Below are 14,968 nucleotides of genomic sequence, written 5' to 3' on the forward strand. Positions count from 1 at the left end.
ACACTCACACATACACACACATGCACACACACACTCACACATACACACACACATGCACACACACTCACACATACACACACATGCACACACACACTCACACATACACACACACATGCACACACACTCACACATACACACACATGCACTCACACACATGCACACACACACTCACACATACACACACACATGCACTCACACACTCACACATACACACACATGCACTCACACACATGCACACACACACTCACACATACACACACACATGCACACACACTCACACATACACACACATGCACTCACACACATGCACACACACACTCACACATACACACACATGCACACACACACTCACACATACACACACACATGCACACACACTCACACATACACACACATGCACTCACACACATGCACACACACACTCACACATACACACACATGCACACACACACTCACACATACACACACATGCACACACATACATACACTCACACACGAAACCCTTCTTTACGTCTCTGTACACTTCATGGCTTAAAGTTCCTAGTTCAGACTATTGTCTATAAACACAGGAGCCTGGCAGACCCTCTTTCTTACTGTCTCTCTCTGTCTGTCTCTCTTACCGTCTCTCTTACTGTCACTCTCTCTCTTTGTCTGTCTCTCTTACTGTCACTCTCTCTCTGCCTGTCTCTCTTACTCTCTCTGTCTGTCTCTGTCTGTCTCTTACTGTCACTCTCTCTCTTTGTTTGTCTCTCTTACTGTCACTCTCTCTCTGCCTGTCTCTCTTACTGTCACTCTCTCTCTGCCTGTCTCTCTTACTGTCTCTGTCTGTCTCTGTCTGTCTCTCTTACTGTCTCTCTCTGTCTCTGCCTGTCTCTCTTACTATCTCTCTCTGTCTCTGCCTGTCTCTCTTACTATCTCTCTCTGTCTGTCTCTCTTACTGTCACTCTCTCTCTCTGCCTGTCTCTCTTACTATCTCTCTCTGTCTCTCTCTCTCTTTCTCTCTCTCTGAGGCTGGTTTTTCTTCAGTTTCTGTAGCTATATTTTAATGTGTGTGTGTGTGTGTGTTGTAACACTCCTCTGCTTGGTGAAATCCCCGACGCTCTGCTGCGTAATTAAAAACTCCTCTGAAAGCGGCGCTTAGAGACAGACGAGATGAAGACAGAGACGCCGCCAGACGCACAGGTACAACTTCCTGCAGCAGAGCCACGGTGTTCCTGGAGCTGTTCTGGAAGAGAGTGTGTGTGTGTGTGTGTGTCTCCTGGGTCTCTGCAGCCAGATTAAGTTTTTGTAAGTTATAATTTGCATTGCCGCACAGGAGAGCGTGTTTAGTTTTTTTTCCCCGCCTTTTAGAAGGTCAGTAATTATCTGGCTGCTAATCTGTGCGTGAGACACGTCTCTGTAGGACGTCTTGGATTCATGTGAAGTCCTTCTTCTTATTCTTTTCTTCTTTTTTTCTTCTTTGCAGCTGTTTCTCAACAGTTCTCAGAGAGGTTTCTAGAGTAATTGAGTAGGTTATCAGAGCGTGTAGCGTATGAGCTGCTCACCACAACGGTCACTCCTTGAGGACGAGGTCAGCTTCACGGTGGCTCCACCGCTTCACGAGTCCTTCACTGCAGAACGTTTCTGAAGTTCTCATTGCTTTTAAAATAGGAAGACGAATCGTCCCTGAGCCTGGGAGTGTGTTAAACACTGTGTGATCCTCAGTCCAGCTCACAACATTCACATTATTCTGAGTATTCTCCGCCCACTAGCTTGCTCCGCCCTATCACACCAGGGTGAACTCTAGCCTCTGAGACACATCTTTCACATTGTGGGCCCTCTTCCACATACCTGCACTCGCTGTTGCTTAGTGATTGACAACAGAGGCTCCACCCACTCGCCTCCTGGTCACAGACACGTCTCCTGGTCTCCTAAACATCTGACGTGTGCTAATGGTCCAGAAGAAAGTCTAGAACTAGTGGTAGCACAGGTTTATAAAAAGAAGCTAAATGAAAAGGAAGGCAGAAATATCCATCCATCGTCTTGTGTTTTCTGAGCTAGTTATTGTTTGTACCTTGATGCTAAAGCTATGAAGTTAAGTGCAGGCTAGCACTGCTGATTAGCATCCTTCTCTGAAGGCCTCCTGCTAATCCCTGGCCTCCGGTCTCCTGACTCCGCTCTGCTCTCAGGCCGGGAAAATCCCACTCGCTAATTGGCGAAGAAATTTAAATTACAAAGTGCACACGTTTCACTTCGCTTTAAACTTCCGCTAATGACTTTTCTTTCTTTTCCTGTCACTCTCTCCGCTCTCCTCCTCAAACTTTCAGATTTTTTTTCCCGTCTCCGCTTCCTTTTTTCCCTCTATTTAATATCCAGCGCTCTTCCGGCCCGGGGCGTGTGCAGCACGCCGAGCCACCGATATCACTACTAATCCCCTTTTTTTGTAATGTCCCGCCGCCAAGAAAAGAAAGAACATGTGATTAGGCGGTGATTTATTAGTGTTTGAGACGGAGGTGCCGTTTTTATCCTCCGCTGAAGAACAGCTCGTTCTTTTGATGTCAGAAGAGACGGAAAGTGGAGAGAAAAAAAAACTGTAGAAAGTGTGGAGAAGAGATGGAAAGATAAAGTGCGCTCTGATTCACTCTGCAGGTGTGTGTGTGTGATGCTAATGGAGGCAAAACTACGATAGCGTTCAGATGGAACAGAAGGTTTGCTTTGGTTTGCAGAAACACAGAACATGCTGTAACGTCTCCTCAGTGCTGAATAACCCACTGTGTGTCCCGCTGCTGTGGGAAATTCATCAGAGTTACTGCTGATTATTTACTTTTAACACCACAACCTCCAGTCTTTTATTCCTTCATTATCTCTCTTTCTCTCTCATGTTCAGTAATCATGTGAAAGGTTCTAGCTGATCTTGACCAATCAGAATCCAACATATGAGTCGAAGAAGTCTGTCTTGTTTTTCAATTAAAATTATGAGGTATTTTTTATTCAGCTGCATTATTTTGGTATTAACTAACATTTACTAACAACACACACACACGTGTGGCGTCCTCACGGGAGTCCAGGTGCATGGTGATCCTCTCATCTCTGCCTCATGCATCATCGCTGTAAACTCGGTTATGGAGTACTCATCTGAGCCTTTCATTACTCACCTCATAGAAAATCAATAGCTGCAATTAAATCTGCTGCAGGAGCATCGCTCTTAACAAAGTTTCATCAGCTCTAATTTATTAATGGCCTGTGTGTGTGTGAGAGAGAGAGATCTTAATTGTTCCTGTTCACAAGTTTGTGTTGAAGATCTGTTTGTGGAACCTGTGTGCTTGAGCTCTTCAGATCATCTCCAGAGCATCAGAGGAACTCCATACACAGCTACTCACACATTCACATCACGAAAATCCTGTGATGTACCTCACTAATGTGAGTATTCACACAGACACACACACACACAACCTTCAGCTGATTTCTGATCAGTTTGGATTGGACTTGGACATTTCTGCTGGTCCAATTTGTGTGAGTTCAGGTGGACGAAACGATGGGAATCGCCACCACCTTCTTCTTCTTCTTCTTCTTCATCAGAATGGTTTATCATCTCTCTTTGTGAGGAACATCTCCGTCCTTCTGATCACAGAACATTTGAATGCTCATACGAAACTTCCTGTAGAGCTGGAACCGTGCTTCCTCTACCCTTTATCCAGTCAGTTCTTTACTGAGCTCGTGTTCAGGATGTCGCGTCTCCGTGTAGGACTCGAGTGGAGGTCGAGTCTGAGTCTGGCTTCGAAGTGTTGTTTTGTTCCTGCTGTACCTTTGGGAATGAATCCCTCGAACAGTGAAATCACTCAGACAGCAGACGACCCTCCAGGGGCTCGCTAGCCGGCGTGGCCGGGAACCGAAAGACCAAGAATGATGATTATGGGGCAATATATTAGCGGCAGGTGAACCCGGACGCCGGGGAACATTAGAGTTCCTCCTCTAGCGTCTCCGCAGAGACAGAGGAAAGAAAAACCCCAGCAGCAGCATTGTTTCACATCACCAGGATGATTGTCTATCAACACAATCTACGCCAGATCGCATCATTAACATCACAATGCTTCAAATAAATATTTCATTCACGCGTCTTTTCCTCTCGGACCCAGAATAAAAAACAGTCTCTCGTCTCTGGGGGAACGCTTTTGTCTGGAGCTTCACCATCAATCCGAAACATCACACTTCCTTCACTTCCTTCTCAGTGATCCGGCTCCTTATCAGCCGGGCCTGAACATCAGCCGCCTCATTAGAGAATCTCATTTCCCGTTGTGTCTGCTTGTATGTGACGAGCTCGGTGTCTACAGAGGGGAAGATGAAGGATCAGGAGCAGTGTTATCTCTGAGAGCGACTGCCTCGCCTCCGACAGCATATCTCTGCCTCGCCTCCACAAGCAGCTGATTATTTACAAACTGAGAAACAGACCAAACGTCAAGTGAGCCATCAACCTCCTCGGTGACGGTTCAGAATGCTGACTGCTCACCTGACTGTCTGCCTTATGCACACCTGGCCCATGCACATCTGCCCCACACACAACTGCCTCATATAAAACTTGCCCCAAACACACTTTCCCCATGCAGACCTGCCCCATGTACATTTGACCCACACACAACTGCCTTATACAAATCTGCCCCAAACACAACTGGCCCATACACCCCTTCCTCATGCACATCTGCCCCACTCACAACTGCCTCATACAAACCTGCCCCATACACAACTGCCTCATTCAAACTACCCCAGACACAGCTCACCATGTCTGAGTAAAATAAAACTATTTTATTCACATATCAGTAAATTTCAATCAGCTATAAAAGGAAAAGTTACTCGAGCACATTCAAATTTAACTGTACATTTAGCTACGCCCACAAAAGTCCATAAAAGGCAACAAGTGCTGAAAAATTACAAAATGGCATCTAAACTCTTAAAGTTCTATACGGTGGTAAATACTAACCAGGGTTAATACCCCTCCATCCTCTTTTTTTTTTTAAAGGTGTGGAATGTTAGATATAAACAAGACCCATGTCTCTATTGTTACTGTAAACATCTTTATTGTCTTTTCTGCTTCAGGTTTTATTTTTTGTTCTGTTATAAGGATTTCTTGCTTGGTTGTAGCTGTAGCCTTCTCTTTGTGTTGATGTGTTGAATTATTTGCTTTAATGTGTAGTTGTATAGTACACTCGCCTTTTGTTGATCTTTGCTTTTATTTAAAAAAAATAAACAGGCAGACCTGCTTCCTTTTATAGGGTGCCATTACTTTTGAGCTAGTATTTTTCCTGAATAAAATTACTGACTTATTTTGTAGTCGCTTCCCTCCAAGAGACAGATTTTCCTTAAACGCAGATGAAACAGTTCAGGTCAGAACTCATGGTCAGTAGCACAGACGAGGTTCATGTTATTAAGACGTAAAATTTCCTCGTAAGATACGACGTTTTTCATCATCCACACGGTGTCGATTGTGAACGCGCCTGCAAACGATTCCCGAATAATTCCAATCCGTGTGATAAACGAGGCCCAGTGCGTGAGCTGCAGCCGGAAAACGAAGTTCCCGAGAAGTTTGTCAGCGCTTCGTTCTTCTGGTCTCGTCTGTGCGACGGTCAAATCCATTAGCATGCATCATCGTGACAGAACCATGTCTCGTTGCCAAATTCGCTCCTGGAGAAAAAAACAGGTCTTTTTGTCAGTGTTGATTTCCCTCCTGCCTGTGCGAGCGTCTGGGATCGGGCCAATCCTGCGCTTCATTGTTCCAGTCAGCTGTGTTGTGGAAATCAGGCCTTTAGCCTCGCGCAGGTTGTCAGGCATGAAATAGGAGCCAGCAGGCACACCTCAATCACTTTAATGTGGTGTCGTCTGAGCGGCGGCCGACGTGGCTCTCCATCTGCCAGAGTTTCCCACGTCCTTAACAGCACAAGATAAATAGACACGGCGGGCAGGGGCAGCGCGCCTAGCTAAAGTGGGTTAGCCATCCTCGCAGGTGTGCTCGCAGCTGATACACTGGATGCAGGGGTCAACGTGAAGGGGTCAGCTTTCGCCTGCTGCCTGACAGACCTCTACATCATCAGGACGCTGTGCACCCCCCCCCCTCGTCCCAGGACAGTTACGCCATCAGTGAGCCAAAGAACAATCACCTGATCATGATAGAGAGAGAGAGACAGAGAGAGAGAGAGAGAGAGAGAGAGAGAGATTAACGACAAGGAACAGCGCTCGAGTGACTGAACACTTCAGCGTACACAAGCTAATTTATAAACAAGACACTGCAACTAATTTATAAACAAAACAACTGTTTTTTTCCTCAGAAGCGTTTCAACAAAGCAGGAATTGAATCTTTTCTCTCGAGCTTTAGTGTGTAAATGAGTCAGACATGTGAATGTGCTGCTGTTACTCCTAACATCACCGAGCCTAGTGCACTCTTTCACTTCACTGGAGCTGATTATTTTCTTTTTTAGTAACTTCTGTTATGGAGCACTGACACTGGAGACTCCTTCCAAAAAAACTTTTACCTTCTAACTCTGTTTAGACACTCACATACTCTTTAAGATATGATAACGTATCAGTCAAGCGTGTGGGACCCTGCGATGTAGAGCTCGGAGCTGCTGTTATCAACACCTCACCATCTGACCAATCACAATGCAGAGAACTGATGTCTAATAACACCACAGCTCCACCTCACCAACTATCATAAGAATGTGTTATTTTCCCTGTCTCTGATCTGGCTAAAGGTTTACTGCCCTTTTCCTGGAGTTTGTGTTCGAATGATGCCAAGCAGGAACTCAAAGTGCTGAGTGTTTTTCACATTAGGTTTAATGAGGCGCTGATGAAACCTCAGTGAGAAGGTCTGAACTCTACACCCCGTGTTGGCTGCGTTTCTTTTTCTCTAGTGCAAATGGAAGAGAGGGAAATAAAGTTGAGCACTCGCTCACAAAAAAAGAGGAAGTCGTGATGAGTTTTTCGGAGTGATGTTTGGGGATTAGTAGCTCGTCAGGCAGGAGTGGTGTGTCTCTCTGGCAGGAGTGTAGCGAGGGCATCAAATTCTAGGCTGGTTTACAGGAGAAAAAGTTCATGAAGCATTCGCCCAGAGGCCACACGTTCAGCTGACCTTTACCTACAAAGCAGCGTAGTTCATGGGGAAAAAAAAAGAGCTTCAGGTCCTTTAGGGCTCGAGATACAAGCAGCACCACGACAAAGTCGTAAACTCTAACAGCCGTGTTATCACTGATCTGGGAGTAATGAGGAGGAGGAGGAGGAGGAGGAGACTGGGGCTGAGATGTCTGCAGCAGAGAGTGGAGTTCAGATAAACTTAATGCTTTATAAACTCACTGTGGGTTCTCCCTAAACACAGAAATATTTCACTTACAGGAAACACAACGTCTCTTTGTTAATGTGGAAGAAAACTAGCTTTAGGCTGGTTTATCCACAAACCTGCTAATGCTAGTGATCCTGTTTGACCCATGGGGCTAAACAACAAAAAACCTTTTTGGTGATTGAATAACATCTGCAAACATTTGTGTATTTTAAACTGCAAAAAAAGCATGTGAGGCAAATGGAAAAGTGCTAAAACTTTGGTTTTTAAAGTGTTCTGAAACAAAGCAGGACACTCTAAGAGTGTTAGCAATTAAGAGGTTGCTAGCACTCTACATGTCCAGCCAATATGCCATGCACAAAATGCCAGTTATGATGAGTCTGGATCATCAGGGTCATCGAAGGCAGTGTGTTTCTCAATCACACATACACACTCACACACACTCTTAGTGGTTAGCGAAGGTCAGTGGTGCATAGAGGAGCTCCATAACGGCGTATCAGTCAGGGAGTGAATGTGAGCAGTGAGAGACGGGAGCTGATAAGCACACTGGATCGAGTGATCGTGACTTCTGGCGAGAGTGTGTGTGTGTTTTTTAGTGGAAAACCCCAGTTGCAGTTTCACTCCCGCACAAAGACCCTTCTATGCTTTCGGCCTTCAAATGTCAGAGCTGATGTCAGAGTTACCTAAAACTGGGTCTGATAGAGAGCCGGACGTCCACACATGAGGTCTGGTTTGAATCTGTCGCTGTGTGGTTCAACACACTGGGATAAAGTATCAGAGCTGCAGGACCACAGTGATGCAGCACAAGACCATATCTTTATTTTTCCTGTGAGTCAGTGGTTGAGAGTGATGTCAGAACCTGGGTTTATTTCAGCTCAGAAATGCCTAAAAGAATAACAGACTCTGGGTTGATTGAGATGTTTGTTTTGGTTTGAGATGAATGCACTGTGACATCACTCTTGGCCATACACTTTACATTAACATACAGCCTCAAAACCCAGAACCACAACACTTTATAGAAATTGTATGGAGTGATGTTCATCAGGACAAAGAATGTTGCTGAGTGGTCGAAATAGTTCAGATCGGTCAGGAATTGTGTCTCGAGTGGATGGGATTGAGCAGAATTTCTTCAGAAGAGGGTGGGATTGGTCTGACTTCTGTTAGTGGTGGATGAGTTTGGGTAGAATTTCTTCAGATGTGGGTGAGATTGAACAGAATTCCATTGTGCATGGTATGATTTGTCATCATGCCTTCAGGAGTGGATGAGATTGGGTAAAATGTCTTCAGAACAGGTGGGATTGATTTAGAATTCCTTTGTGAATAGCAGGGATTGGTCAGACTTGCTTCAGAATGGGACAGGATTGGTCAGAAACCCTATAAGCATAGGCAAAATCGGTGAGAGGTTCTTCACCAGCAGGTGGGATTTGTCAGAATTTCTTTGTGACCCTGACATGAGTTCCTTCAAGAATATGTGGGGTTGGTCAGAATTCCTTCAGGATTGAAGGGGATTGGTCAGAATTCCTTTAGAGAAGGTGATGCATCTGGTTCCGGGAGCTCTGTTGAAGCTTTGGCAAAACTAACTGTCACACAGAATCTCTGGAATTCTCAGTGCTTTTCTTTAAGTCACTGTACTTGCCCTAGTGATGTGCACCACATGATTGGTTGTTAAGAAGAGTGTTATTTGATGCTCTGTGGTCAGACACGTGGACTAGGATGTGAGAGACTCATTTGCATTTGGAGAAAAAAGGAAAGGAAATCTAATCCATGTGATCCCCGAAACCAACAGTAATGAGCAGGCTGTTAAATCATGACGTGTTTGTGAGAGAGAATAATTCCCGGCTGGTTTGACTCGACTTTGGTGTTACACTGTCAGAATCTTGAAACTACAGAATGGAGAAGACTCGAAGACGATAACCTGGGATGAGATTCCATGGGAACATGGATGTTCTGATGTGCTGTTTTTTTCAGACTCTTTGATATAGCAGAGAAGCTATTTTGAAATATTAGAATTGTTTTGAAGTACGGTGAATGTCAGAAACACAGAGCGGTGTATAATAGCAAAAACACACAACATGTCAGCCGACGCCTGCAGGGAACACGATGTCTAATCGTCATCATCAAAAACAACATGCAGGAGGAGAAGCTGAACCACACGCTTACTGGCCTAAAACAGGAAGCATGATGGGAAGTGGTTCAAAGCATTGTGGAGGCACATAAACACTGAGCTTCAGCTGTTTACATGTGAGCATGTGTGTATGGTTCCTGTTCATGCATGCTGTTACTCATCATGTGCTACTTCTCAGCAACCACATGAAGTCACAGGAAATGAAAGAGATCATCCTTCTAACCCCACGTCCCACGCCGACCTGGAAGTGAGCATCAAAATAAATCATTAAAAGAATAAACAAACATCTAGATGGTTGGGTTACTGCTCATTCTTTAGAGTAAATAACCAATGCTCAGGTAGCTGGAAGGTCAAAAGTCTAAAAGGTCAAAGGTCTGGGGACTGGATGCTCTTCCCTAGTTCCTGTCTTGAAAACAGTGATGGTTACGGAGGGAAAAACCCCAGAAAGATCCAGATATAAACGCAAGCACCTTCATTTACTTTTACATTTCCTTCACAATTTTTATCTGTCTTTTTTTGAGTGTATAAAGCCGGCTGTTCTTCAGCGATACTGGAAATTGAGTTTGTTTTCTTTGCTAACGTTAAGGCCTCTGGTGTCACTCGATGAATATGGCACTGCCACCGTCACGGGAATCTACACACTGTTTTTCAGCTCCACTGGGATGGATGTGTTTATTCCATTTCCATGCCCATGCTTCCTCGCACTCCCACATTTGCCCAGATTCGGAATACAAATGGATCATTCTGGAAATTGTAATGAAGTTAATTTCTGGATTCCTCTGCCCACTCTAATTTCAGGATAAAAAACATGCCAGTGCTGAAACAGCAGACTAGCACTGCATCATCTTACCCAGAGCCATACTCTAATTGCTGAGGGAACCTTGTTAGATTCAGGGGTTTGTTGGTGTGGATGGAGTGATGGTCCAGGATTTCTTGCTCGATTCAGCCACGTGGAACACACATGTAGCCGGGTGCACATGGACGAGTATGGACCGGGACTTGTAGGTTGTTTAAAATGTAAACAGGGAACGTCAGGAAGAGAAAATAGACTTAGTCCTTCCTCACAGAGGTGCATAGTTTCTTTTTGAGACATTACATTCCACCCCTTTTTCTCTTGCTTAACTAGCCTTCTGGGTGAACATGGTTAAGAATTTGCCAGTGGAAGAGCAAATTAATTTGATTTGTTCACCCCTGAACCAAGAAATTTCTTTCCACCTTTATTTTCACCATTGCTGTAAAAAGAATATTCACAAGTACTCAAAAGAGCAACAAGGTAATGCTCTGACTCGTCACAAACTGCCAGCGTAACCGAGTTTCTGAGGTCTGTGCGCTCGTATTGTAACCTGGTGCAGGGTTGCTGGCTCTCCGGTTACTGCATCGCCGCTCAGATTTGTTCTTAATTAAAAACCAGCGTTCCATTTTTCTAGTCCGTGAGAGCGGGGGGCCGTGGCATCGCATCAGAAGATGATTACACTTTAATTATGCAATTACAGAGGCAGAGTGCTGTCAGTGACGAAGAAGAGGAGGGACAGGAGGAAACCAGATGAGACGGCAAAAGAGCATGATGTTAGTGAAAACGATGTACTCATTTACCTGAGAGTTTACCTGACAAACAAGGAATTAAAGTTCTCACTTATGTTTGCTTACCATCTATCAACATCAATTAAACTGCAACAAACCAAAATTAGCCCAAGAGCTTGTAATGTATTAGACCTGCTACATTCTTCTGACCAATCAGAATCCAGAATACATGTCATTAAGCTGTTTTCTGAAATGTATTAAATGCTCCATACTTAATACCTGCTTCACACTTTGTTTGCTGTCACGTTAGAGTATAGAGAGCTGCTAACAGGGGGTTGTGGGTAGTTCTTTAGAGACCTTTAACGAGCCGTCATGTCTGTCACCAGCGGCTTTTAAAGCAAATGGATTCCCATGTCCATCGTTCTGTCTCCTGAACACTCAAGTAAAAGCAGCAGCATCCAGCATGGAGGCATATTCTCCAGAGACGTGGTGAGTGCATGAAGAGTTGGCTTGTAACACTTAACGTCGCATGATTCTGGAAAACTCCCAACACACACTTTTCCACTTTATTCCCAACAGAAGCACACTTCCTTCCCTTCTGTCAGCCTGATTTTCTCGCCTTGTCAGATGTCGTCAGGCCCAGTAGAACTTCCCGAGCAGGCTTTTTGATGGCGGGTTTTTCCAGCCTGAATGAATTTATTTAATTTGAAAGTCTTAATAAACAACTGAGAGTCTTTCTCTGCATCTCAGCCTGTTGAGTTCATCACGTGAAGACAAATATTACAAATCTACAACGCTAATAAAAGTCCTGAGCACTACAGTGAGGTCAGACAAAACCCAGCACATCTCCTCGGGTCTCAATAGCGCACTCTAATTAATTCTGATAGACCCGTGTTGATCTGACGATTAAGCTTGTTAAAGCTCATTAAGGCTGTCCAGGCCGAGCGCAAGAGCCGAGGGCGATGCTCTAAGCTCCCATAATCTCCTTCTCTGAGCTTTTAACCCGAGGATCACCTCGTTGTCCTGTTGACTCGGATCTTATGAAGTCACCCGGGACTCGGTGGGCACACGGGAAACAAGGGAATGTTCTAGCGCATTCTCAAATTAAATGCTGCTGTTGAATTAATGTGGTCCAAGTTCCATCGTCGACTTTGTTTTTCTGCCTATTCCCTTATAATTATTGACAATGGTGCATCTTTATTTGGCTTTTTTTCGGTTTAGGAAGAATCTTTTTTTAATATATATTAAATGCCACACAGTGCACAGCTGAATGTCCTGTATTTCTGCCAGTGGTGTTTGCTGGCTGTTCTGCCATGTGGGTGTGAGAGTTCGCTTGCTTTTCCATGTTTGTGCGAGAGAGGAACATGGAGGCCGGCCGGCGAGCATGAGTCGTCCCTGTGATGTGGTCGGCTGAGCCAGAGTTTTTTGTCTAGTGCGTGTTTGTTTACCAGCGTATCTCCATGGTTACCCTGACTCATCAGCTCTCTCTTGTATTCAGAGAGAAAAGACTCCCATCATGCCTGACCACAGAGCGCTGGCACGGGTCTTCTCTTTTTGTTTGCTTTTTTTACCAGCATAAACCTCGCCACTGCACATTTTGGCTAGTCTTTAACATGGACATTACAGCACACTTCCTCTCCAGGTCTTGCTTATGTTCTCGGTCGGTTTGTCTTACTGCGAAACAGCATGAGCCGCACCGCTTAGTCGAGGTTTAAACTTTCTTTTTAATTACGTTCTCCTCATGCGTAAACCCGATGCACAACAAAACAATTGCTCTGTCTGAGGTTGGCCGCTTATCAAGTCTCCGGAAGTCGTGCATGTTCTCTCCGACCTTTTTTCAGGGGAGTAATTTTGTGCAGATGCTCACACTGGGGCTTGAGTTAATAAAGCGAGGGAGCTGTGAGCATTCCTGCATTGTCTCCAAGTCAGCAGTGTCGCTGAATTAACGAGGAAACGGAATGGAGCAGCTTCACCAGGGTCCCTTCATTCCCCGTCCCTCCGTCTCTGCCTTCCGAGTCGCGATTATGCATATTGTCCTCGTGCGTCCTCCTTTGTAATTAATGATGGGTGGAAATGCAGGCTTTGCAAAGAAAGTCATTAAGAAATTAAGATGCTGCAGGTGGCAACCTGGGAGCAGAGACGAGTTTCAGTAAGCAGATTTCTTAAATTTGGTTAAACGGTGCAGGTTTTAGAAGGGAGATGAATCCTGTTACAGCTGTGTCTAAAAAGTTTAATCAGTATTTGGATCTGGAAGGTTACACGTATTCAGAATCATGTTGTGTACCTGTGTAAATGTTTAAATAAATCTCACCTGAGTCTAAGTCGCTGAAGTGTCTGAGACAGCATTTTTTTCGGCAGCATTAAGTTGTCTTTGTCACATATATACATTACAGCACAGTGAAATGCTTCTTCGCATATCCCATCCTTGGAGGTTGGGGTCAGAGCGCAGGGTCAGCCATGATGCAGCGCCCCTGGAGCAGGGTGGATTGGGGGCTTTGCTCAAGGGCCCAAAGGTGGCAGCTTGGTGGTGCTGGGGCTTGAATCCCGATCTTCCAGTCAAGGAGCCAGAGCCTTAACCACTTGAGCTACCAGTGCACTCAGCGTCTAGTATACCCACATTTAAATCGAAAAAAATTTGGTATCAATAGAAAATGATAAATGAATAAGATGGTGAGTGTTGGGACTTTTTGGATTTGCCTGTACATTACTGTATGAATAGCCCACATTGTAATCCTCACTGGTCATTCAGCAGCACATGCAGTAGAATAGCATGTGATCCAGCACAGCTCGTTATTCTGTATTGTAATTTGTTACAGTTAACACTAATAGAGCGAGGATATTAATTTGAGGTCATGAGATCATAATGATCTGCTTTTTTGCTCTACAGAAGGATTACTCATGAAGCGCATGGAGGGTTCTGTTAGGAGAACCTGTTTTCTCCAAATGCCCGGGTCACGTGACCCGTCCTCCATCTTGTAATACCGGCTTTAATTTGGGAAAGTGCTGCGAGATAGATGGTCCCCATTAACAAGCGTCTTGTGTCAGGAACGAGTCGCCTGGAGCGTCTACAAAGCTTCATTTATCCAGCTGGCCTGTCTATTTTAAGACAGATACAGAGGCTGATGGGGCGTGCGAGAGAACACAGAGAGAGAGAGAGCGTGGAGAACCGCAACACTGTGGAGACGCAAAAAAAGGCCTTCATCAAGCTCTGGATCTAAGTTTTTATATCATTACTGTTGTTCATGAGTTTATCTCTGACTGCATTACCATGATAATGTCATCTCTGATCCACACACACACTTCTCCTCAGGCTGTTTCAGGCTCTTTGAATAACATGAAAGAAGATCTGTCCAGAAATAATACTAATGTTGCTAATAACGAGTGGCCAGGAGGAGTTGAGTTTCAGTTCCTCCTGCTGTGAGAAGGGTTCACTCTTGTCGTACCTCTGAGCTCTTGTGTCTTGCTGTCTGGATGTGGGGCTCCTGAAGCCTCCTGGTGTGAAGTTCATTTGTTGCACTCCATCTTGGTTGGAGGGGGAAATGAGCTGGAACCCGTGTCTCTCAGCAGACTGCTGAGAACACTGAGAAACCTCCTCTGAAGAAGATGTCCGACACACACAGTGCACATCACTAAAGCTTTGCCTTTTTTTTGGTTTCTAGAAAATTCATCAACACCTTCTTGAGAGGAAGAGTTGAAACTGTCGGCATGCAAAGGGCGTCTCTCGTTAATAATGTGCTGTCTTTCTCTTCCTGTCCATTAGATGTTTGAATGCTTGCACATACTGCAAGACCAAGCATGCTCGAGGCGACCTGGCCAGTTACCCCATCGAGGAACTGGTGGAACGAGCCAGGCAGTCCTTCCTGGGTGAGTCCATTTCCGTTTCTCCAGCAGATCTCATGAGAAAGGGAGAAAGTCTCTCATGAGACTTTAATGCATTCCTGTTGATTGTGTGTGTCAAGGTGAGTAAATCCAGTGATTAAATAAGGCTAATGAACCCTTTTTTTTTTGGTTGAATTAATTGA

At 44.8% G+C, this 14,968-nt stretch overlaps 1 protein-coding gene across 2 annotated transcripts in view; it reads left to right on the forward strand.

Annotated features, from left to right (window-relative positions):
* The window catches only part of cdkal1 (CDK5 regulatory subunit associated protein 1-like 1), a 240,396-nt gene that overhangs the window by 96,028 nt on the left and 129,400 nt on the right, over window positions 1-14,968 (forward strand). For both annotated transcript variants that reach the window (XM_058389915.1, XM_058389925.1), the window contains one exon: window positions 14,707-14,810. In XM_058389915.1, the coding sequence (XP_058245898.1) occupies window positions 14,707-14,810 (104 nt within the window). The remainder of the gene's footprint in view (window positions 1-14,706; window positions 14,811-14,968) is intronic.

The sequence above is a fragment of the Hemibagrus wyckioides genome, linkage group LG01 (genome assembly GCF_019097595.1).
Source record: "Hemibagrus wyckioides isolate EC202008001 linkage group LG01, SWU_Hwy_1.0, whole genome shotgun sequence".
NCBI classification, from domain to species: Eukaryota; Metazoa; Chordata; class Actinopteri; order Siluriformes; family Bagridae; genus Hemibagrus; species Hemibagrus wyckioides.